The following is a 25,688-nucleotide window of genomic DNA, read 5'->3' as shown; positions in this document are numbered from 1 at the left end:
GACCCGGGGAGTTGAGCTTCGAGGTGTTGTCGTCATAATTTTATCGTTGAAGTTCTGGAATACCTGAGTTTTGCCGACATCAAAAATCTCTTTTATGCAGTTGTTGGTGAGATAACCTCGACGCCACACAGTACTGGGGCGGGAGTTCGGGAGTATTGCCATAGCTTGTATAACGGATGCTTTTCGAAGGTTGAGGTACACGATTTCCCAAGGTTTCTTGGTTATGTGTTGACGGATGGATACATCTTGGATGTAGGGATTGATAGTTTTGGGTGAGATATGTATTGCTTCCCCTGTATCCCCAACACCAGATTGCATAACCAGAAAGTTTCAGGAGTTTTATAGGTGGGAATTCAAGTAGCTCCTAGAATATCTTTCCGACAGATGCATGATATGAGATTGGGGTTCGACGTCTAGTGGTCCGCCTATCCACGGTCGTTTTTACAATGGTCTCGTTGTGTCTTAAAGAACCCTTGGCTATGTTGGTTCGGGGACACTTCGTATGTCATGTGCACTGCCTTGTACATGATGGTGTTGTACGATCGAGCCCGTGTGGGCCCCACCACGAAAACTTCGAACGAAATCTCTATCATATGTTTGTTCTGGCTTATTCTGCAAGCCAAATCCTTTGTTTTGTTTTATTTGTGGTATTCGAGTTGCTTCGATGTCAAATGTTGAATCCATACCTTTCCTAAACGTTGTTCTCATATTGCTATGTGAATACTAATCCTTCTTGATCATCAAGGTCGTCATGTTAATTCTCTTCCAACCGGCGTGCTTCTTTTCAAGTGGATCCAATCATTTCAATATTTGCGAGATCAATTCTAAGTTTTCTCAACGGTGTTTGTTTCATCCGTCCCAAGTTGTCTTTGTTTTCCCGCCCTCCCACCCTGTTTCTTCAAGGACTCATATATTTTAATCAAGTATCCATTTATTCATGTGAAGTCTCTTCACTCTTTGCAATCAATGTTCTTACCGGGTGATTCTCACGAAGATACTAACGGAGCTTCACGTTTATTATTCTTCCTCTCTTTTCTTCTCCGGTGGATTAATTTCAAGCTTTGGTGTTGATCATATCTCTTCCTTTTGTTTCACATATATTCCCATGTGAATTTTTTATCCAAGGCTCTCTTATTTATTTACCTCTCCCAGTTCATATCCGGAGTGTTGAAGATATCTCAGAAGAATCATGTTTCTATTCTTAATCCGCTCGAGTTACTTCAAGGTTTTTTCTCTTATTCAAGCTATTTAATTCTACCGGTGCAATCTCTATTTCAAGCAATCATTTCAACGGTGTTTCTTTTGAGTGGGCCCTAACCCACAGTTCTCTTCCCAGGATCTTACCTGACTCTTCTAATTATCAGGATCGATTCTCGAATTCATTTCCAAGTTTGACGTAAGAATGAATTTTCATCAGTCACATGCCTTCTCCAAGGTCGTTTTCAAATTCTTTTCATCTTTGGCTCATCCTTTTTTCTTTTAATCCTTCTGGAGTGTCTCAACAATTCATGGTGGTGTTTCTCGTCGTCATTCTCGATTTTTGAAGACTGAAGAAGAGTTCCTCTTAAATCCTTACCCGTTCTTCCAGAGATTCATGGTTCTAGTGTTATGCCATCCTCTCATAATTGCTTTCGATTGTGAGAATTCTTTTCAGCCATCCGGAGCAATTCAGGAGTCTTTTCAGTTTCATTCTCCACAGCCCATCTTCTCAGAATTATTCATTCCAGCTCTCAGTTCTCGTTCTCCAAATCTTAGCGGTGCATCGTTCAAGTTTACTCTAGTCACCTCATGATCTCTTTGTTCTCTTGTATCTAAATCCCCTCAAGTATCTTCATTCGTTTTCCAATTCTTCCCGGTGAATTGTGCCTTTGCTGCTTTCATTTTCAATTCTTACGGTGGTTCGTTCAAGATTTCACTTCCTTCGTTATCATATCAAATATTCGTTTCCAAATCCCATCGTGGTTCCATCAATACCTTGTCAAGTTTACGCTATGTGATCTAGTTTCTTCTTTCCAGAGTTGTTCATCATGTCATTTTTCTCGGTTCGAGATGCTTCATCTTTTCTTTTCCGAAGTTCCAAGTTCTCTCGGCTATATCATCACGAAGCTCCTTCTAAATCATCGCAAGGCTTCACCTTGTGTTTTCAACTTCTCTTTCTTTTTATCATCCTTTTATTACCGGAGTTCTTCATGGAGGCTCTACATGGTGGTTCGCCAAGGATTCCTTTCATCCTTCAATTGTTCTTCAAGATTTCTCTCGAAGTTAAGATCTGCCAAGCTATACTCTAAAATAAACATGGTGCCCAACACATGTTTTGTTTTCTGAGGAGTTCAAGTATTTTTCTTCTTGCATTTCGAAGTGCAATTCTTTCTACCTTATCTTTTGAGATGGTGATATGTCATTCTTGATAATTTCCCTTCATGTTTCATGATTCCCATGTTGTCAAGAATGAGGTATTTTAAATCCATTAATCTCTTCGTTGGAGTTATCTTGTGTCATATTTCACCTAAAGCCTTCCCTAAGGAATGTTGCTATTTGTGGTGCTTATCAATGATACGAGTTTTCTCCTATCCTCTCGGTGAAAGAAGTTTTCATCTCTTCTTTGATCGCAAGCAAGCAACTGTTTTTTGTTAGTGGCGGAATTTCACCTCAAGTGTTGAGATGTTTCCATAAGCCCACTACAAGCTTGTGTTTTTCGTTGTTGATTTTCCAACAATTCCGTTCAATCCTTCTTTGCAAGGGTGCTTTCCGAGTTCATTTGTGGCAGAAGTTGGCATTTTCTTCTCCATTCCTTTATTCCAATGATCTATCTTCTATTCTTTCTTCCGGAGGCATGGTAATATTGCTCTCTTCACTCATCATCTCGAATTGTGAGGATCGTGTTCTTTTCATGCTTATCCATTTAACCGGAGTGTTGTGTCATCTCTTCAAGTTCTTTTCATCTTATCAAGTTTTGCCTCTCTTTTCAACCCGAGTGCTGTCTGAAATCCTTCTTAACCATTGTGCCATTCTTTCAATAGTTCCGGAGGCAGTGTGTTGTTGATTTCATCAAGTATCATCCCATCTTCTCAAGTTCATGTTAATTCCTTCCATTTTCAGTCAGAGTACTATCCAAAATTATATCATTCTTATTCATTCTTATCTCGTTTCAACCTGAGTGGTTTCAATTCCTTCTTGTTCATTGTGCTCGTCATTCATAGCTTTGCAACCTCCAAGGTTCACATGGTGTTCTTTGTTTCTATTTTCTACCGCAGTGCTCTCAATTGTGTTCAACTCCGTTGTGTTCTTTCTTTCAACTTTTCAACCTCTCAAGGTTCTTTGGTTTCACTTATTTGTCGAAGAAGCAACTTAGTTTTACCTCTTCTCTTCCTCTTCTGTTTCTCTCCGGTGCCATCCTAGATCTCGGGACGAGATCCTCTTGTACTGGTGGAGTATTGTAACGCCCCGAGACCGACGCTCCAGAAGACTTCCAGTTATTTCGAGTTTTATCGTGTGATTTGTTTTGTTTGTGCATTCATCATGCCATCTCGTGCATTGCATCATGTCATCATGCCATCATTTCATTAATTTTTAAAACCTCAACTATATAAATTGCATAGATGGTTGATCTATTTAAATCGAGGGAAGAGTGACTTCTCTTTATAACATATCGTCCCAATATTAGGGAGCTATATTAAATATTTCTTTATTTTGGAAATCACCATAACACACTTGCAAATAAATCCCAATGCCTTTGTTATCTCAATTCTTGGTCTCAACTCTGCCCATAAATTCCTTCGTCACTTTTCGGAGCTCCACCAAAAATCTCAACATTTTTGGACACTTCAAAACCCTAGTCCTAGTTCAAACCCATTTGAATTTCAAATGAGTTTGAATTTAATTCCTGCAATCATGTCCATGCCATTTTTCTTGGACCAAGCACATTTTGCGAGTCCGGGAAAATTGACCGCATGCCCAAATTCTTCCTCTAACCTTCTCTTCTCTCCCTTCCTTTCTTCCAGTTCTCTGTTAATGAAAAGAGTAGAGAGGGAGAGAAGAAGCCCAGCAGCCTTGCAACCCAGCAACCAGGCCGGCCCATTTGCATCATGGCCCAGCCGCGCCCCGCTGTAAACCCTAGCCCCGACCCCCTCCTCTCGATCGCTCCCTCGTTCCCTCACAGTGCCGCAACCCCATCGCTCGATTCCCATCTCCCTCGCAGCCTCGCACCCGACCCCTCTCAGCCCCACGCCTTGCCTCCCATGGCGCCCGAAACCATGCCCTGTCGCCCCTCCGGTCGGCGAGTCCAGGCCGCCCAGCTTGCCCCGCCTCGTTCCCGGATGGAACCGGTGTTCCTGCGCCTCCTCCTCGCCAAGTCCCCGTCGCCCGAGCGCTCGAGGAGAGGAGCTCCTCGAGCACCTGCGCCCGCATCCGTCGTCCTCTACGCCCAGCGGAAGCTCCGCGCCGCTCGTCCCCTCCATTTGGCTGGAGTTCGTCGGAGCCGCAGCACCGGCTGCCTTGCACCCACGAGGACCACCACCTCCAGCGCGCCTCAAGCCTCCTCCTGTGCACCTCCACCCTGGTTCCAGCCTCGACGACCCATCCCCGACCTCCTCCTCGTGTGCCGCCTCACCAACAGCAGCTGCGCCGCCCGTGTGGCTTCGCCTCCCACAACCCCGCGACGTCGCGTCGCCCTTGTCCCCCGTCGCCTCACTGCCGCCTTTGTCCGCTGATGTCCGCCTCCACCTTGGCCCGGCAGCGCCATCTTGCTCATGGTTTGCCGCTGCCTAAACCATCTCCGGCCAGGGCTCCTTCGCCTCCTTGCTGCTGCCACTCGAGGCCCTGGTGTTGTTTCGTTTTGGACCGTCAAGACCGACTACACCTGCTGATGTGTCAAGTACCTTGGAACGTCTACGCCTTCGTGGATTTCGCCAAGTTCACCGGGTGCCTAGTACGACTACAGGGCCGGAACGCCAACTACATGGATACGCCAAGTTCTGCTTCGAACGTGTACCACTACCGTCGACCCTCGAAGATTCCATGATGCGTCAAGTTCCACTACCGTCGACCTGAACATCTACGAAAACGTGTACAACTACCGTCGCCACGTGAACAACTACTTCCACTACCATCGCGAGAACGACTACTTCCTCTACGGCCTGTGTACCACTACTTCCTTCGTCGAACTCGACCCGCTCCGAAAAGGCACGCTTCGAAGGTATAACCCCGAGACAACGTTCGTGGACCGAATGCTTGTGTTGTATGAGATGAATCATATGTTTGCACTGTGCCCGTTTGATCCTTGCAAGTTCCTCCTCGTTTGCCATGCCGTCGACCCGTGGGAACCCGGTAGCCGGGATCATCCCACCATCTTTTGCATGTCCCATAAATCCACACTTTCTTTTGCACCGACATCTCGATGAGTTGTCGGATCATCGGAATGTTGCCGTGGCATCATTTTTGGATTCGTTGCCGTGGCACCGGTTTCGTTCCGCCATGGTGACCAAATGCTTCATAACTTGCTCATGTCAGCATTTTCATAAAAATTGCATAAACCTTGATTATGTCATCCGCATCATGTTAACAACATTTAAATGGTTAAAATTATGTTTGCTTTAAATTGCTAAATGACATATGGGGATTTTCCAGAATTGTTGTTTGTTGTTCCGGCCTCATTTAAACTTGCCTAAATAGTTAGTTTAATTATGCTTCACCTTTTGCCATGTTTAACAACATTTAATATTGATGAGTAGCATAAATGAGAGCGAACTAAATGATTGATTGTGGTGTTTCATCAATATGCAACTCGTTGCATATTGAGCTCCACTTAACTTGTAGTATTATTTGTGTACTTTGCCATGCCATGCCTCTTTAAACTGGACATGCATCATACTTGATTGTGCATCATGCCATGATTATGCTTGTGTGTTTACCATGTTGCTTGCTTCTTTCCGGTTTGCTTCTCTCGTTAGCTTCAGTTTCGTTCCGGGGTTGTGAGGATTCGTTCGACTACGTCCGTTTGTCTTCTTCATGGACTCATTCTTCTTCCTTGCGGGATCTCAAGCAAGATGACCATTACCCTCGATATCACTTCTATCTTATCTTGCTAGTTGCTTCGTTCTATCGCTATGCTGTGCTACCTATCACTTGCTCTTCAAGCCTCCCAAATTGCCATGTCAGCCTCTAACATTTTTCACCCTTCCTAGCAAACCGTTGTTTGGCTATGTTACCGCTTTGGCTCAGCCCCTCTTATAGCATTGTTAGTTGCAGGTGAAGTTGAAGATTGCTTCATGATGGACAGGATTATGTTGGGATATCACAATATCTCTTATTTTATTAATGCATCTATATACTTGGTAAAGGATGGAAGACTTGGCCTTATGCCTGGTATTTTGTTCCACTCTTGCCGCCCTAGTTTCCGTCATACCGGTGTTATGTTCCTTGATTTTGCGTTTCTTACGCAGTTGGGTGATTTATGGGACCCCCTTGACAGTTCGATTTGAATAAAACTCCTCCAGCAAGGCCCAACATTGGTTTTAACATTTGCCACCTAAGCCTTTTTCCTTGGGTTCTGCAGACTCAAGGGTCATCTTTATTTTACCCCCCGGGCCAGTGCTCCTCCGAGTGTTGGTCCAAACTAGAGCACCGTGCGGGATCATTCCTTGGCAACTTGGATTACGTCGGTACCTGTACGCTTAGCTTATCCGGTGTGCCCTGAGAACGAGATATGTGCAGCTGCTATCAGGATTTGTCGGCACAGTCGGGTGGTCTTGCTGGTCTTGTTTTACCATTGTCGAAATGTCTTGTAAACTGGGATTCCGAGTTTGATCGGGTCTTCCTGGGAGAAGGAATATCCTTCTTGACCGTGAGAGCTTGTGATGGGCTAAGTTGGGACACCCCTGCAGGGTATAAACTTTTGAGAGTCGTGCCCGCGGTTATGTGGCAGATGGGAATTTGTTAATGTCCGGTTGTAGATAACTTGACACTTGACTTAATTAAAACGCATCAACCACGTGTGTAGCCGTGATGGTCTCTTTTCGGCGGAGTCCGGGAAGTGAACACGGTCTTGGTGTTATGGTTGTGCGTAAGCAGTTTCAGGATTACTTCTTGATCACTTCTAGCTTCTCGACCGTTCCGTTGCTTCTCTTCTCGCTCTTATTTGCGTATGTTAGCCACCATATATGCTTAGTGCTTGCTGCTACTCCACCTCATTACCACTTCCTACCCATAAGCTTAAATAGTCTTGATCTCGCGGGTTTTGAGATTGATGAGTCCTCGTGACTCACCAGATACTATCACAACAGTTGCAGGTGCCGATGATACCAGTGCAGTTGATGCAACCGAGCTCATTTGGGAGCTCAACGAAGACCTTGGTCATTGCTATGTTTCGTTTTATGTTGATCAATAGTGGAGCCCAGTTGGGATGATCGGCGATCTAGCAGTTGGGTTATCTTCTTTTCTTTTGGCTTCGTCCGTAGTCGGACTATGTGTGTACTCTGAATGATGTATGATTTATTTGTTCATTGTGTGAAGTGGCGATTGTAAGCCAACTCTTTATCCCATTCTTGTTCATTACATGGGATTGTGTGAAGACGACCCTTCTTGCGATAAAACCACCATGCAGTTATGCCTCTAAGTCGTGCTTCGACACGTGGGAGATATAGCCGCATCGTGGGTGTTACAGAGACAGCCACTACGAGGCATTATTTCGCAAAAAGAAAAAGAAAAAGAAAACACTACAAGGCATTGGGTTCATCCCATCCCCATGCCATCTAGCAAATCATGTGATATACATAATGCTTGTCATCGTATATTCGAAGAATATATAAGTGGACCGTCATTTACACCAGAAGTGGATCCAGTAGAATTTTTTTATTGGCTTCATCTTTCGTTAATTGGAATGCATGTGTTTTTTCCATCTTTGCACTTAGTATATTGGCCGGTTTATGCATTGAAATACCCTCTGGTTCCTAGGTGTATATATAGTTGATACAAAAAAAAATTAGTAATTTGAAAAAAAGTTGAAAATTCTAAACATTTTTTCAGAAATAAACTTGATCTTCCGTTGTACTTAAAATGTTTTGCGAAGGAAAAAAATTCCCGCTGACTTCAGGGGGACGAAATCTCAAAGAAAAAAAATGTCAATAGTAACTTCTATATAGTGTTTATGTTTCTCCACCAACAATACCATGGAATTTTTCCTTGGCTAACCTTTTTACACCAATACAACATAAGGTCGGGTTTATTTTTTAAAAAAGTTTCAGACATTTTTGACATTTTTTGTGGTTACTAACTTTTTACATATATAGGGGTGTATATATACCCAGGAACCAAACTTTTGTGTCCGGTTTCCATGTCAACATAATCTTTTCTGCTCCCATTGTACATAAATATGACTTTTTAAATCACTAAGTCTTATATTTCTTTACAGGGGGAGTAATTTCATATGAAAAATTTGCCGCAATCACACCATTTGCTTTCTAAGTGAAAATGTTATTTGCCGGGTTTCGAAGAACAAACTAGGATGTGTCTTTTGTTGGGAAAACTTCCAATCTATTCATTTTCAATCATGGCAGTACAAAGAACAACAGAGATAATAACAATTACAACCATGTTCATGAACCACCTAGCGACGACTACAAACACTGGAGCGAGTAGAAGGCGCATCGCCGTCATCGCCCCTCCTTCATTGGAGCCGGGCAAACCTTGTTGTAGTAGATAGTCGGGAAGTCATCGTGCTAAGGCCCCATAGGACCAGCGCACCAGAGTAGCAACCATCGCCGATGAAGAAAGTCGTAGATCAGAAAGGTCAAATCTGTAAACACTCAAACGAAAACGAACAAAAACTGTATCCAAACAGATCCATCGAAGACTAGCACCGACCGAATCCCGCGAGATCCGACGAAGACAAGCCTCCACGCGTCCTCCGACGATGCTAGATGCACCATCGGGATGGGGATAGAACGTGGAAGACACTATTGCAAATAAGGGACATCGCTGCCGCCGCACAGCCCCAACCAAGGCGTCCAATCTAACAAGAACGAGAACGGGCCCCTTCCGCCGGCAGGGGGCCAAGATCCTCCGCACCTCCATGGCCTAGAGGCCATCGAAGATGGGGTGGATCGGCGGCGACGCCAACGGAAGGAGAAGAGCTTTTCTTATAGAGGAAGAAAGAGATGGAAGAATTATAAACTAGGATGTGTCTAACTCTCACATGCTTCCTCCGTTCCTAAATATAAGTCTTTATTAAATTTTCGAATATAGAGTAGACATAGAGCAAAATGAGTGAATCTACACTAAAATATGTCACATCCATATGTACTTCTATTAAAATATCTAGAAAGACTTATATTTAGGAACGGAGGGAGTAGATGAGAAATATTATACTCAGGTACCGTTTGCGACATTTAAGTGGCAGAAAACAAGGTTGCTTTGGCAATAAATAAAGAAGGGAGTCCTCATTCCGTCACCATGAGAAACTGAGAATCGAGAAGGGCATCAAGCTCACAATAACACCAAAAGCAAGGGAGCGACGTGTAAAAGAATGTCAACAATTCGTTTCCAAATTAAACCCTTGTCCCTGGACTCCTACTGTCGTCCACGTTCGGCGCGTGGTCTATATATAGATCGTCTTTCCGCGTCCCGTCGTCACCAAACACCAAAACCATTCAACCTGTATTCAAAAAACTGTGGATGGGATCAGGTCTCTCTCACAACCACCGGAGCAGCGTCGCGCCCCAGCAGCAGCCGTCGTCGGCCCGCGTCATCGCCGCCGACGGCTCGCTGACGGAGTTCGCCACCTCCTCGCCTGTCAGCGTCTCCGACGTCCTGGGCGGCAATGCGGACGGCCCCTTCTTCTTGTGCAGCTCCGACGCGCTCTACTTCGATGAGGACGTGCCGGCGCTCGGCGGCGGCGAGCAGCTCCGTCCCGGCCAGATATACTTCGTGCTCCCCGTCGCGATGCTCGGGCGGCCCCTGTCGAGCGCCGACATGGCGGCCATGGCGGTGCGCGCGAGCGAGGCGCTGGCGACGAGAGCGCGGCCGCGTGGACGCGGCGCCGGCATCAGGAAGGTGCGGGTCACGCCGGTGCACCCCGAGAGCGGGCGTGGCGACGTGGACGCCCAGGTTAACGCGAAGCTCAACGAGAGGAGACTCGGGGAGTACTCTGTGAAAGCCTCTGGTAATCCGGCGAAAATCAGCAAGAAGGCTGCCGTGGCGGCATGTCCGCCGGCGAAGAAGCCGCTCAAGCCGCTCAGCACCATCAAAGAGGATGAGGAGTGAGGAAATGCTCATAAGAACATCGCCAGGCGACGCCGAGTGATAAAAATGGAAGGAAATTACTACAAGATTTTTGATAGGATTTTTTTGTCTTTTCTTTTTGTGTTATCCATTTTTTGGAACTGTGATGTTGGTGAGGAAGATTCAAAAAAGATAGATAAGGATGTCGGTTGTTGATTTGCCATTGTACATATATTTGGTAACAAAGGGAAATGAGATTTGTTCATACTTCTACTTTTTTTTTGTGGGGCATACTTCTACTTTTCTTAATTGTGTTGGGATAAAGGTCAAAGGCATCGGCTTTAGATCATGTGATAATATTCGGTTGACTATCGCGCATGTCTTCTTTTTTGTCACCGTTGCGCTGCCTAAGATTATTTTGTATGGATGGAGGAGACTTTAGAAAGGGGAAAAGGTTGAAGCATTGAGCATCTCTGGCGGCACAATTTCTGACGAGTACGGATCAGCTATGTCAAAATCATCTTGTGGACTTGCAACTGACGGAGGAGGCCTCACTGGTCAGCCAAACGGCAGGTGCACGTCGTCGGTGGAGCGCACAGGCTATTACACGATAAATAAACTTTATACGCAAAGTTTTCACAAAGTCAAGATGGCCGAGTTGGTCTAAGGCGCCAGTTTCAGGTACTGGTCCGAAAGGGCGTGGGTTCAAATCCCACTCTTGACACTTTTTTTTTTGTTTCGTTCATTTATATTTGCTTCACCTTTTCTTTTGAATGTATTAAGTATATGTCCTTTTATTTGACTAAATTGGTCTGTGCCGTCTGTTGCCGACCAGATTATACAACTCCGGATGAGAAAATTCGGTGCCAGGCTAAACGGGCACGGGCATCTCACCGACGCTATTATACAAAGACATCCAACTGGAAGTCTCAGCTGTAAAAAAGGCCCCCCTCCGTGATCACAATTCACAAAGTCGCAGTGCCAGTGGCACCAGCTCCTGGTCTTCCCAACATGCTACATGCATGCATGATTCTTTTTGAAAAAACTGGACACGAGAGAAGTTTGAAGGAGCTAGTTGCAAGTTGCCCGTTCTCTGACTGGGTTTCTCTTTCATGTCCATTGCCCTTGCTCGTGCTGGCGGGAGGGAGCACCCACTTCAGACTTGGTCGTGGCGCACACACACACAGGATGCACGGCGGGCGTTGTTCTGGAAGCCCTGGCTGACCCATTTGACCCGCGGTGAGTGGACAAGGGACAAGGCAGGCGTACGGGTACGGCTTCCGTCCCCGCATGGACCACGTCACGGTGAACTGCGGCGGCATCAGGTAGCGTTCACGTCGTGGCCAACAGGATCAGCCACGTGAATGACAACCTACCACTTCAGCAAACCAGCAGTGTCGTCTCTCCACGTCAACCGAGCTTTTGAATGAAACTCCGTCAGCGAATCTCTTCTAATCAACTTGATCTTTTCGCTAAGCTAGTATTATATCTGATGCCCCCAAATGGGCTCCGGTGAGCTAGTTGATGCGTTCAATTTAACACTTCCGGCTCATAACATAATTCAGCCAAGGCTCCGAAAATAGCGGAACCAGAGGAGCTATAACCAAAACTGTGCATCTTTCTCATTATAAATACCTCAAGTATTACAACTGTGAGCAGAAACAACGGTAGCAAAATCTTACGAGCCTATGATATTCATTATTTCACCGTTATTGTGTTACAATGAACTGTGCTACTTAGCCGTTGCACAACAATATCTTATAAGTGATCGATTCTCTACTGTCATCCTATCTTCTGCAATGACCTGAAGAATCCTAGTTACAAGTTACAACAACCGAGGAACCTGCAAGAATCAAATCGTTCACATTATACATGTGGACATGGCCTGGCAAGTAAACCTTTCGTTTCAAGGCCCTTGCCAACAATCAACTCAATGTTTCTCCGACAAAATGCAACAACCAAAGCTTTCTGTCGCAATGTGCATTGAATAACTATCGGCCTGATCCAATGAACCAGTGGGTGGACATTACCCGCTAGCAAACGACTGCCATTAGTCTAGTCTCCACATGGCAATACAGATCCCCTCTTCAGGAGCTAGGTTGATACTTGATACCTGTGTATGGGGCCAGTTATAATCAGGAAAAAAAAAGTCTGCGGATTTCACAAAAGCATTGTATAACACTGGATATAGCATGATTCAATTGATAACAATGTAACACACCTTGAGAAAGTTGGGACGTTAAAATGTGTAGAAATCATGTGGTTGGTCTGGTCATAGTAGATAGGCCCCGGCCTCCCATGGGAACCATACCAGGAAGCCCCAACTCAGGCTCATCATCTGCTGACAATTAAATGAAAAAGAAATGGATGAAACTACAAATTCTGATGTAAAAATGCACCTACCATATAGCGAACAAATAAACAATATACTGCCATTTTCATGTACTAACTTTGCTCAAATCCAAACAAGATTCATACAAACTGTGCAACTTTATCATCAATGTTCTCATTACGTACCGTTCACGTCTTCACCAGATTCGGCACCAGCAATCCCGATGCAGGCAAATAAAGATGAATCGTCAACTTTCAAGTGCTCATACGCAAGATACAAGTCCTCAATTGTGGCACTTTCATACAGTGTCGTCAATTCCTTAATACAGGATATATCCTGCATTTAATTGGAAGAGATGAACTACAGTAAAACAGTGATACAACAAGGGAAGAGGAAATGAAACTAGTATGGAAAATAATAGCACAAAAAACTAATGAATGATAAGATATGGACAGGGATCCAACAAATGATAATATCTAACACGAAAAAAATACAATTTATACAGATTTAACATGTGATCATACATTGGCAGCCAAACGTAATGCAAACTGCTGTTAAAAATTTCCTCTGGGAAAGGCTCTACAGCCCGAATTATTCAGAGGCAGGGTCCTGGCCAAGTCAGCATTTTTTAAAGCAGAAGGTTTAGTTATACTTGGTTCACTAAACACACTGAATACCCTGAGTGCATGGTCAAGTGTCAGCCAAACCATAGAGCAGCCTGGTGGAGTATAACCAAGAGCATAGAACATACTCCCTCTGTCCCCTCCCTATCTTTAATGCAATGAAACACAACGGTCCTCGGCGTTTTCTCAAAAAAAAGAAAAAGTACTCCCTCTGTCCCAAAATAAGTGTCGCCGACTTAGTACTCCCTCCGATCCGTTTTACTCTGCACCTAAGTTTTTTCGTTTTTTCCTTAATGGTCTGCGCGATCCTACTTTCCAGCAGCTGTTTCCAACTACACCCCTCCTTTTCTACCTCTGCTGCAGTGCTCTGCATTAATCTCGCATGTTTCCAACACTAGTGCATGCGGGAGGGAAGCACACGCATGCAGCGGCTGAGAGCCATGTATACCAGGCATGCAGGAACTTTGGCCAACCATGACGCCCGCATTTATCATGGTTCACACATGCAGATCACACAAGCTGCGGGGTAAAACCGTCCAATTCTTTTGCTTCGTTGGTGCTCCTTGGTATCCGTGATTAGAGTTATGCGCAAAGTAAATAGAATCGGAGGGAGTACAACTTATTTGGGACGGAGGGAGTAGATTTATTTGTTTTCCCTCTGCTACTCATACAGCAACCCCTGGAACTTTTTGATATATCAACAAACTTCTCAACCCAGAATTACATGATCATAACTATCATCGAGATGGTCGTGGGTCAGCAGGCTTTCAGAAGTTCGTCTAGAAAACTTGCATCAAGAAATCTAGTCAGAGTAACTACGTGGAGTTCACCACAGTAAAGTGGCACAAGGATGATGCAGCCGGAGTCTCCGTGAAACCAGGGCTTGGAGAGTCGGTCTATTTCTGTTCTAGTTTCCTATAGAATATGCACTTATAAACCTCACATACAGAATACCTTTCTCGGCACGGATGCAGACTGCAGATGGGCTAGCAAACCAAGCCAATAGGCATTTGTTTTTGTCTCTGCCTCATGTTTCATCAGCAGTGTCCTCTTTGCCTGAAACATGCAAAAAATGCTAACCAAATTAACAAAATAACAAGCAAAGAAGTATGTTCTCATAGTCAAGGGTACACATTAGAGCTGCAAAGTTACGTTTAAAGCTCTGAGCTTAGTAATACAATACATATGCATTTCTTTAAGATGTGGATTCAACTTGAGTACAGAAAAATTGAACAACATATGCAATCATTAAGACGTGCACTTCTGTTAGACTACCATTTAAGCAACATGGCCCTTATTAGCAAGAATTGTCACAGATGAAAATTAGTACTCCCTCCGATCCAAAATAAGTGTCGCAGTTTTGAACTGGGGTTAGTTCAAAACTGCGACACTTATTATGGCTCAGAGGTGGCACGAAATTTTGACTAACCCGATCCAGCTCCCTTTCAACAATTTTGTTGTGATGTAAACCTCTGAGAACACCTTTGCACGCATCAACAGCCTTATGGACCTGGCATCAAGATCGCAAAATGTGGATATTAGCAGCAGAAGAACAAAGTAAGACAAGCTCAAGATCACAGCTTTTACCTTGCTCGGAGTTGAAGTTACCGCGATCACGTACCAACCAAGATCCAGTTTGTCAAAAAGATTTAATTCGAAAGAAACATCATAGGTTAATCCCATTGAATCTCGCACTGTTGTAAATAGCCTGAGAGAAAAAGGTGCAGCCCATCATGTTAGTCCTATCAGGTAAAAACCAACAGAACATCAAAGTGAAAATCATGGCACGCAACCAAGCATCTCGTTCTATGGAAGAGCTTAATAGAAAAGTTGGTCCAGACTAATGAAGCAGGGACATCAATAAGACGTGAAACCATGTATGTCGCTTAATAGAATACATAGGGCATCATCAAGATTTTTGCATAACAACTCATGACCCAGTTATCCAAGGGAGGGACACAAAAGTAAGCACACCATGCACTTTGTAGCATATTAGCATGTACTGTGTATGGAAGAGCTTCACAATAATTTAACAAAAAAGAATTATGCGCGTACTGTGTATGGAAGAGCTTTACAATGATGTAACAAAAAATGCACTGAAATGCTTTACCTGGAATTTATAATTTCAGCCAGCAAACTCAAAGTGATGCCAAAGAAAAGAGGATGGTTGCGAACATTAATATGTGTCTTCCCCGAGTTAGCCGGTGCAGAGATTTCTGCTATGATGGTACGACAAATATCAGTGCACATGTTTATACCCACAAGGTCATTAACAGATGAGTAGTGGGAAAATCCTCAAACAAAAACAAAAATTAGGTCTAATTCAAGATATGGCACTTGAGATGGAGTCAGTCATGTGGCTCATGTCAGAGAATAGCACATATTAAATTATAGTTACCATCTGCGCTGGAACTCCGAATGTCATTGAAGAGATCTTTTCCTTCAGTAGCAAACCCCCATCGGTTAGGTGCCGGGCCTGCAATGTATGCACAAGCTCTCTCATCTGTATCCTTTATGTATACCTGGGAAAGAATCCACGGTTAAACGAATATGTCTAGATTTGGTCTTTGTTAGGATGGCTGCTGTTTTTTGGCATGTTAATTGCTCTTTGCCTATTAAATTCATTTTTCTTGCCAATGTTGGCCAGCTCATGGCAACCAAAACTTAGTCTAGCAAAAAAATTGGCAGGGCAAGCTTGGGCTAGAACCAAACATGCCCCGAGGCTTAAAACACATGATTTCAATGAAGTACCAAAATATCCGTCTTTTTTTTATGAATGCTTCAACATACTAAAAAGATGGTTGTGAAGGTTGCATGACAGTTCATACTTGCTGGAAATGCAGATCCGATGGGGATGGCAGGAAGGAAATCTTCTCAATATGTTCCTCTTTGTTTGAAGATTTTGCAGCACTTACAGTCCCAAGATAATCAAGAACACAAGATTCTACCTCTTCTTCTGTGAAATCACCAACTACACTGACCTGAAAAATATATTTTCAACATTAAGTTAGAAAGATGATTAAAAAAACGTTGGAACAAAGAGATGTAGAGAAAGGAGACTCAGAATGGACAAACTACTCAACAAACCTCCATGTTGCTACCCACAAACTGGTTCATGACAGCTTCTTTAACTGATTGAAGAGTCAACTTCTCCAATGAATGTGGTGATGGTTCTACAAACCTTTCATCATGGTTCAACATGGCTACCATAAGTTTGTGAGCCGTGGCACGTTCCAAACTTTTGGGAATAGACCGGTAGTAAGACAAATATAGTTGAGCAGCTCTATCGAATGCATCTTCTAGCCACACATTATGCTGTAACACAAAGTGAAATATATATGTAAGGGGAAGACCTAAATGCATCAGAAAACTTGTATTTTTATAGCAAGATAGGTGACATGTAGTAAGCTAAACCCACACCTCAAGGACCATATGGAGGAGCTGGAAAGCAGCACGCATGCCATTATCTCTCAAAGCAAACCTAAATTCCATAAATATGAACTCCTCATTGGATTCCAGCGAGCAGTTTATAAGATTATTCACACAGAAAAGTTCAACCTGAAATAAAAATCATATGCAGATTATAAGAAAATGTTATCAAACGATTTCTCAGCGTTAATAAGACGAAAGGAAAACAATATGTGAACATCACAAGTGGATTACATGCATGAATATGAATATTATTAAGGCTAGTGGGGATGAACGGGATAGATATAAACAAAAACCATAGGCTATTGTAAGAAAATTAAACCATAGGGCATTGTATATTATACGATTTATGAATTATAATTTGAAGCTAGAATTACATAAAAGACTATATCATGTGACTAGTGACTAGTCTAAATGTTTATACATACATAATCAGTAAGTTTGAAGTTTGGGAAGCTTGACTGGCATGGACATAAAACTGAATAGTAGGGGGTACCTGTTCCCTCGAAAAGTTACCAACACAGCCACCTTCACTCAAAGTACGAACACCAACGATAACAGATCCCTTCGATTCAGAATCTTCGGTGGCTCTCCCGCCACCTACTATCAGCCGCATGACACCAACCCTAGCCTCATTTTGTGTGATCTATCATGAATCATCATTAAAATGTTAGTCTGGAACATGAGATAAAAGCTAAATTACATCAGAACTTCCATCTCTAGAAGTTAACTTAAGTACCTTGTAGTTGACGGAAATTCCATTAGAAAGGCGACGTTGTGTTATACCGGTTTCATTGTCAAATACTTTCACCACGCCATCCTCTTTGAAAGGAACAAATGATGGTCGGTGTCGCACTTTCAAGTCTTCAAGTTCTGATTGAGTAATCAACTCTTTTGGCACCTCAAGCTGCAATCATATTAACAATCAATAACATGTTGCTTTACGGTTATTAGTGACACCAAAATACATCTACAGCCAAGTTAGTATAGTTTCAGAAGCAAGAAAAGATATCAGAAATAACTAACATACCTCAGGCTCTGGGTAAATGGGTTCTTCAAGACCTGCCTTCATGGACTCGGTTATTTCTTCTGGGCTTATCTCAAAACTACTTTCACCTACTCCATCGATATGGACCTTTTTAGGTACACACGCCACGATAGCAGCAGGAAGTGGTGCACTGGGCTTCCCAAAGTCCGAAATAAATTCAAGTACTTCTGCACCAACGGTGTTAACCTACATATGGTAAAAATGTGTTTAATTATAGTATCATTAAAAGCTAATAGAGAGTAAAATGCATTTATGTCATTTGTTTCTAATATGACATATATATGAGAATGAGAAATGATCATGTTAGCACCTCTTCAAGTGTGACAGTTTCGGCAACCCCAAGCAAACTATCATGTCCCTGCAACTGATCCATGACAGTATGGCCAAGTGCATCACTCTCCATAATGAAGTCCAAGTTATCAACTGAGGGAACACTATCAATCATCATAGCCAGCTGCTCACTATCTTTTATCAGTGCATCCATATAACGGGTCATTTCTCCCATTGTGACACCAAACTCTTTGAGTCTCCGAACCTAAAACAGCACAAAGAGAAGTTGGTAAACAGTAAAGAAACATTTGCGACAAAATGGCTCAAGTAAAAGGTAAAAGGCACTTGTGCAGCACAAATCTCACTGTCAAGAAACTTTTGTGCATTGCGTCAAACCAGTAGAGACCGTGTACCTGCACATCCATCAGTTCTACTGATACAAATTCTTGAGTTGGCTTGAGTTCAAGCTTGACCTGGGTTAATGTCAAACTTGAACTGGCTACAGTTCGTTCAAAGCTCACATTTGGCCTGGATTTCCTAGATTGAACTTGGATCGTGCCATATTAGACTGGGCTAGTAGGCTTAGGCAGGTCACAGGCCAAACTAGGCTTGACTTGTGAAGCTGTCATGCTAGGACAACCTTGCTGTAACATTTCCCATTCAATTATCATTTCTTCTCTTCAACAAATGTTGTCCTAAAACATTTATTGTAGCTAAAAGGGTAATAGTTCTTGATGTACGTGCTAAACCAACACTTAATTTCACAGGACTTTCCTTGTATGCCAATTGCAATAGATAAATATATATAGTAGTGAACTGATTCAAACTCGTGTTCTGATCCATATTTGAATGACATAATACAGTCAGCTCAAATATATTTGTAGAACATACAGAGTAATTGAGCCATGAAGGCACAAACCTCATGAACAGCAACTTTGATGGCACTCTTCCAATTTTGGGGTTCAGCTGTTACTGTTAGAGTAGTGACAGTGCATCCTTCCCTTCCTGAGTCACTGTGATCCAGCTCAACTGATGTAAAGGGAGGATTTGAGCTCTGTATAATAAAAGAAGGAAAACAAACTTTATTCAGTCAGAGAAACCATGTAACTAACTCATATGTTTCATTTCCTCGTAAAATACATAATAGTGTGCTAAGTGCTAACGTGTGCAAATTCCTCACTGGAAATCTTGGATATTTGACTCGCATTTCAAGTCCAATATCCAGTATAATGCATCCTGAGTAGCTAATAGCTCAGCTAAAAGACCAAAGTATGAATTCTAGTATTTTGTATGGAGTGGCATTTAATGTGAGCTGTAGTAGACTGGTGGGCGTAAAGATCCTAACAACGAGAAAATAACATGTGCAAATGTGCATACATATGAAAGTATGAAGTGCTTCTTATGCGAGGATATAAAGTTATAAACCACAGAAAATATTATGTTCTGATGCAACAAACAAAATGGAAAAACTTGTACATATATCATGAACGTTTCTCCAAACCACAAACCTTGTATCGTGTATTGATTCGGAAGTGCAGAGCAGATAAAAATATCCGTTTCATCAGTACACTGCGCAGATCTTTGTATGTACGAACTTGGTTGACGGGTATCTGTCCAAAAATGGAAAGCAAGTTAGACATATGAAGCATGGTTAAGGAACTTCACAGACAGAAGCAGTAACCTAGCCACAGAGGCGCAGAACATAACTGTAAGAGTAAAGGGTAGCAGGCAACCATACCTTACAGAACATGTTGATAGAGAAACTCTGAATCAACTCATGTTGAAAAATCACTGGAGGCTTGGCAACCTGATCAACCTCAGGCAGAGACCATTTATGCTCTACAGGAGGTCTGACTGCCTGTCTTTCCCTTTTTATAGGTTTTAGTTTATCTGTGGCAGGTGATCTTTCACCAGTTAGGCTTGCAGCCAAGCCACCTGGTAGCTTTGGTGCAAAGAGGCTTGCCATGGCACCAAATGGACTTCCAGTCGACATAGGGGCTGCTTCGTTTCCTGAAAGTGTATGTTCAAACACAGCCTGCATTGAAATGAGTCAGCTAACCAGCCTGCAACTTAATCCTATAGGGGAATCAGCTAAACTATCAACAACAATACTTAAAAGGATGTAACTTCTAACTACCTCTATCTCCCGCACTGCTCTGGGAATATCATCAATTTCTCCTACCAGGTATAAAGTGGCATTGGCAGGGTAATACCATCGCTCATGGAATCTGCGGATCTTATCAGGATCCCATTTAAGTATTTGCTCCTCAAGTCCGATAGGAAATCTGTTGCTCAATTTGTTTTCGGAGTGTAAATGTTGCAACAACTACAACCATAGGAACCACAATTACTGATTGTTCAGAAAGATATTATCTTAATGATTCAATACTGTCCCAGGAACATGGCCAAAAAGAATAAGAACAAAAACTTACCTGGCAATCAACACGGTATTCGATTGTGTTCATCATCTGGAGCTCTGAAAGAATTGCTCTTCTCTCTTTCTCAACGCGAGACGATGAAAACTTAGGATGAAAAGCTATCTGAAAGGAATAAATTGAAGAACCTGTTCATATATCTACGTAATAGCATGAAGAGATTTGTCAAACAGACTAATATCATGCCCATTGCAGCATGCATCAAAATTTTAGCTACCAGTTTGAAGATGATGCTGTATCAAATAACATTAGATGACAGCAGTGGGTAGTCTTTAATTTGCTCCGACCATTTTGAATATGCTTGCTGTTTCATATATCTTTAACAGAAAGAATGAATACGCTTGTGGTTTCAAATATCTTTAACAAAAAAAAAGCCTATGGTTGGCATACATCCTATAACTCCAAATAGGAATGCAATTGAGTAAGATCTTACCTCATTTAAAGCATCCAACACAGAAGGGAGTAAAGATTCACCATATTCCTGCCACACGGAAGACAAAGTAAATGTCAGACCAAGGACAAACAAGAGAAGACATCTAATTTCAACCATCAGTATTCACAGAATATAAGTGTATGGCGGCCAACGTATACATTTTCAAATCCATTTGATGCAAGTGCTTGTCAAAGAAAATATGCAAATAGGAAAGCAATGATGGCCTCAAACAAACCACCAAGAGTTAATTTCCAACCCAAAATTGATACTGAGAAAGGCCACAAAAGTAAGGACCTTTGTTTTAGTTGGAGAATGGATATGGAAGACTGTATGGTGGAAGTCTGTATATGCATTAGACCTTGCACCTGTCCCCAAGAGTTTCTCACGCTTTTTACTCCCAAGAAATGCAACATGCTCGATCATATGTGCAATTCCCTGCTCATCCTCTTCCTCATCAATTGATCCAACATGAACTTCCATGTGAGCCTCAAACCTGCAAACTAAAATACTTAGAACCATAGTGCACATATTTAAATATGTATATCAAAGTAATTTTGCTTAGTCTGACTTAACTAAAGTTTAACTGTGGCATGAATTAAGCATGGTTCAATATTTACTGGCTGCTGCTTAACCATATACTGGAGCAGAATTTCCTTAACTCACCATTGTCCTGGTTAATTCTCCAACGGATTCACCTATAGTTCTTTAAAATGTCTCTAAAGTATAATAAAAAAAATAAGAGAGCAATGGAAGCCGCAATGTATGATCATGTATCCATATACAATACAAGCATGTGAATTCTATGGTCGAGAAATCAAGACAGGTTGAAACTATGTACTGTTCAACTATTTAAGAGTTTCAGCAATTATTCTGCCATGTATCTTTGAAAATGCATTAAAGCGAAACAGAAAAGACAACACAAATTGCTAGGTCACTGGGAAATTGTGGTTGTGAATGTAGAAAGGGTTCAATAAAAATTCAGTTGCAAGGAAATGATTGTGGCAGTATAGTCATGTCGTACCCACTTCTGGTAATTGTATTACAGTGTGTATAAAATGGGGTGAAAATGAAGCTTCCTCACCTGTCTGCTGGAACTTTATTAGGTAAAATAAGATATCTGAGGCCATTCTTCAATTGACCCCGTATTAGCTTTGGATGGGACGGAAGAGGGGTGTCCAGGACATCTTCAAACGCCTCGTTTCTTATAGTGGGATCGTAAGCTTTATCAAGAGCTGCCTCAGACCATGTTGGACTTGCAACATGTGGTTCGTCAGGTCCAGCAGCACGTAATATATGACTAAGCCTGGTCTGAAAACATCGAATAGTTAAGTCAATGCCTTCAACATTTAGCTTGCTGCATACTCAAATACCGGCAAGCAACTGCCTTCTCGCTATATGTTGCTCGGTACAATATTTGCCTCCCACTAGTGAAGCTCAACATTTAGCTTGACAGTTAATGAAAAAACAATCATGTGTAGGCTTTATGGACATGGAAACCAGGGACTCCTTTTAGTACAAAAACTACGGCTGAATTTTTTGCACTACCACTGATGGTCGACCCACATTTATTGTGCTGCTCATATGCCCCCCATAATACGCACCACTAATTAAGGAACCAAGCAGAACATATACTAGTAACAAGAGAAGCAAGGAACAAAACACTTTTCCCCAGCAGTCACCACATGCAATCTGTTAACAGAAAAATAGCTGCCTAATAATCCATCAACACAGATGAAACGAACCTTAGGCCCGCTGCACCGACTGTGCAGCGATAAGCCCGAGGTGTGAGGGAGCGCGCACGGCGCGAACCTGGCGAGCCCCGGTCGTCCCCGCCTCCGGCTCTTCGGGAAGCACGAGAGGCACCCGTCCCTCTCCTCACCGAGAATCCCAGCGGCTGACGCCGACGCCGCGCCGAGCCCTTGCGTCCGCCTCCTCGACCTGCAGGCACACACGCAGCGACGCGAATCAGCAATTCGCTAACAAACCCGGTGAACCCTCGCAGGCGGCGTGGGTCGATTCGTGCGTCCGTACTAACCTGGGCGTGACGGCGCGGCGGTGCGAGCAGCGGAGGGGGTTGGCCGGCGCGGCGGTGGCGGAAGGGCGCAGGGCGAGGGAGGGGCGTGGGCGGAAGGCGTGGGAGGAGTGGTGCACCGCGGCGGCGGAGAGGGAGAGGCCCGGGGCGAGGCGCGGGGGCGCGGCCGCTGCCGCGGCGACGACGGAGGGGGATGGGAAGGAGGCCATGGGGGTGGGATGGCCCGGAGGGGAGGGGAGGATAGGAGAGCGAGAGAACGCTGCTCTCTCCCTCTATTACTAGTCTTTTCTGGGTATTTTGGTGTTTTTGTGAGGGTAAAATAGGCTGGGGCCTATCGAGGAGTTGGGGGCCGGCACGGCGGCTTTCGCGGCTGCGAGAGGTGGAGACGCAAATATCCTCCTGGCTCGCGAGTTGGTGCCGGAAGGGCACCCGAGTTTGCATTCGGGTTCGGCCCCGGCCGCACTTAAGCGTGAACAGACTTTCTTTTCTTCTTTTTTTCAGGACCAACATTCAACAGACTTTCTTTTTTGAGGTTAATGTTGCCGCTTTATTTAGCCAACATGGCTAGGAATCAAATTGGGTGTTCAAGGATCGTTGCCGAATCTGACTGCTTAGAGGTAATCAATGCGTGCAATGGAATCTCAGATATATTGGCACCATATGCTGCTACTCTCATGGATCGTTTCCAACTCACACACGGTGTATCTTCGATTCGTTTTCAGCATTTGTTCGAGGGAAGCCAATAATTTGGCACACTATCTAGCTGGGCATGCTTATGATATTCAGTTGGTGTATTGATGGGACGATGAACAACCTAGTTTTCTTCTTCCACGTGTCTTGAAGGATGTAACTCTGATAATTTCGCAATAAAATGCCTTACAATCTCATCTCCTACGCCTATTTTTGCTAACTTATGCGCGACAATATTAGTAGAACAACGAACCCATGCAACTCGAAAATCCATGCGCATGTTGAGCATCTCCTTTATCTCTTGAACCCACAGCTCGACTGCAACTAGGTTCATCTGCGGATCATTGATCATTTGCACCACTGTCTTGTTATCAAGCTCCATATGGACTCAACCCCGTTCTCGATCGCTACCTATAATGCTCTCCTACAAGCAAGAATTTCAGCGGCCTCTGGATCAACAATGTTTTGGAAATAGTGGCTAACTCCAGCACAAAAGCTATATTGTGATCCCTCGGGGCGGCACCACCTCCACCTTTGTCACCAAACTTTGACATGGCTCCATCAGAGTTCACTTCCACCCAACCATCATCTGGAGGTTGTTGGAAATATGCCCTAGATACAATAATATTGTTGATGGGGCAAATTCCCGTCAGATCCCTCGGTAGGGGTCCAAGCGCAGCTAGAAGTCATGGATCAGAGATCACACAAGGGGTTTATCCAGGTTAAGGCCTCGAAGAGTAATAACCTACATCCTGCTGGTTTCGATGACTCATAATGGAGGGATACCTCGTGCGAGGGGTTACATTAGTGCATGAGATTGCTACCAAGAGTTCTCCTATCTGAAGATAGATGATCAATGAGTATCCTAGACCTCCCTTTATATAGATAGGAGAGGTCTGCGATTTATATGGTAGATGCGATCTGGGGCACTGCCGCCCTCTAGTCTTGGATGTTAAGAAGGTCGTCTTGCCTCCTAGGGTTTGCACTATGTCTTGGGCATGTTGGGCCCCTTGTGGATGACTGATACATCTTCAATGTTTCTATAATTTATGAAGTATTCATGCCATGTTTACAACAATTTTATACGGTTTTGGTGCACTTTTATATGTTGATGGACTAACCTATTGATCTAGTGCCCAGTGCCAGTTCCTGTTTTTTGGCTATTTTTGGTTTTGCACAAAAACTATATCAAACGAAGGCCAAATGGCAAGAAATTTTACCGTGATTTTTTATGGACAAGAAGAGACTCACAAAGCATAAGAGGAGGACTAGACAAAGTCCAGTGGAGTCACGATCCCACGGCCCCTCATGACGTTAAACCAACGTAAAAAATTCTTATAAATTGGGAAACCTCCAGAAAGAAACCTAGAACTTCCACGCCACCGCCGCAAGCCTCTGTTCCGAAGCGATCTCATCTGGAGGCCTTTTCCGACACGCTGTCGGAGGGGGAAACCATCACCGGAGACCATCTTCATCATCCCGACTGTCTCCATGACAAGGAAGGAGTAGTTCAACCTCGGAGCTGAGGGTATGTGTCAATAGCTATGTGTTCGATCTCTCTCTCTCTCTCTCTCTCTCTCTCTCTCTCTCTCTTGTGTTATTGACTTGACACGGTCTTGATGTACCATGAGCTTTGTTAATATAGTGGAATCATATGATGTTCTTCTCTCTATATCTTGTTGTGATGAATTGAGTCTTTCCTTTTGAAGTTTCATTACTATCGGATGAATGTTTTGGATTTGATGTATGTCTTGCATGTGGATACACATGGTGACAATGAGGTATTCTATTGAGTCACTTGATGTGTGTTTTGGCAATCAACTTGCGGATTACCGAGATGACAATGGGGTAATCTAGGCACATAGGTTGATACATGTTTTCATCCTACTTTCTCCGATAGAAACTTTTGGGTACTCTTTTAAGTTCTTTATATTGGATTGAATATTATGAATATGAAATTGTTTGATGCATATCAAATAATTGACTCACAGATACTTGTGGTGACATTGGAGTATCTGGGTAGCATTAGAGTTGATTGATGCGTATCATATGGTGTTATTGTAGTACGAACTCTAGGGTTGTTTGTGACACTTATAGGGATGGCTCAATAGATTGATCGGAAAGATAACTTTGAGGTGGTTTGCTACGCACAACAACTTCATCTTAAGTTCTCCCTTATTG

The 25,688-nt window shown here is 43.3% G+C and overlaps 2 protein-coding genes and 1 non-coding gene across 5 annotated transcripts; 2 read left to right on the top strand and 1 right to left on the bottom strand.

Moving 5' to 3' along the window:
- The first annotated feature begins 9,642 nt into the window (after nucleotides 1–9,642).
- On the top strand, nucleotides 9,643–10,482 carry LOC119342121. The gene has a single exon (XM_037613961.1). The coding sequence runs from the start codon at nucleotides 9,670–9,672 to the stop codon at nucleotides 10,255–10,257; it is 588 nt and encodes a 195-aa protein (XP_037469858.1). The 5' UTR covers nucleotides 9,643–9,669; the 3' UTR covers nucleotides 10,258–10,482.
- A 376-nt stretch (nucleotides 10,483–10,858) lies between these two features.
- TRNAL-CAG lies at nucleotides 10,859–10,939 on the top strand. Its single transcript has one exon. It is a non-coding gene; the product is annotated as a tRNA-Leu (tRNA).
- Nucleotides 10,940–11,813: 874 nt separating this feature from the next.
- On the bottom strand, nucleotides 11,814–23,041 carry LOC119336908 (stromal processing peptidase, chloroplastic). 3 transcript variants are annotated; one of them, XR_005162907.1, is made up of 26 exons: nucleotides 22,821–23,026; nucleotides 22,528–22,723; nucleotides 21,867–22,093; nucleotides 21,080–21,278; nucleotides 20,786–20,833; nucleotides 20,350–20,457; nucleotides 20,055–20,243; nucleotides 19,656–19,952; nucleotides 19,426–19,527; nucleotides 18,837–18,971; nucleotides 17,958–18,182; nucleotides 17,630–17,833; nucleotides 17,339–17,506; nucleotides 17,096–17,245; nucleotides 16,591–16,728; nucleotides 16,258–16,485; nucleotides 15,999–16,151; nucleotides 15,569–15,692; nucleotides 15,281–15,389; nucleotides 14,758–14,878; nucleotides 14,600–14,680; nucleotides 14,125–14,226; nucleotides 12,733–12,883; nucleotides 12,437–12,553; nucleotides 12,246–12,328; nucleotides 11,814–12,058 (listed from the first exon to the last, which is right to left on the bottom strand). XR_005162907.1 is itself a non-coding variant. In XM_037608995.1 (25 exons), exons 1-24 carry the CDS (start codon nucleotides 23,024–23,026, stop codon nucleotides 12,471–12,473), a joined length of 3,744 nt encoding a protein of 1,247 aa, XP_037464892.1. In that variant the 5' UTR covers nucleotides 23,027–23,041; the 3' UTR covers nucleotides 11,814–12,328; nucleotides 12,437–12,470. The 3 variants fall into 3 exon arrangements, 2 of the variants coding, with proteins under 2 accessions (XP_037464892.1, XP_037464893.1); XM_037608995.1 differs by having other exon boundaries at nucleotides 11,814–12,328; nucleotides 22,821–23,041; XM_037608996.1 differs by having other exon boundaries at nucleotides 11,814–12,328; nucleotides 15,281–15,386; nucleotides 22,821–23,041.
- Between the last annotated feature and the right edge of the window lie 2,647 nt (nucleotides 23,042–25,688).

This window comes from Triticum dicoccoides, chromosome 7B (genome assembly GCF_002162155.2).
Source record: "Triticum dicoccoides isolate Atlit2015 ecotype Zavitan chromosome 7B, WEW_v2.0, whole genome shotgun sequence".
NCBI classification, from domain to species: domain Eukaryota; kingdom Viridiplantae; phylum Streptophyta; class Magnoliopsida; order Poales; family Poaceae; genus Triticum; species Triticum dicoccoides.
The sequence above is the reverse complement of the archived record's forward strand: the minus strand, read 5'-3'. Positions and strand labels throughout refer to the sequence as shown.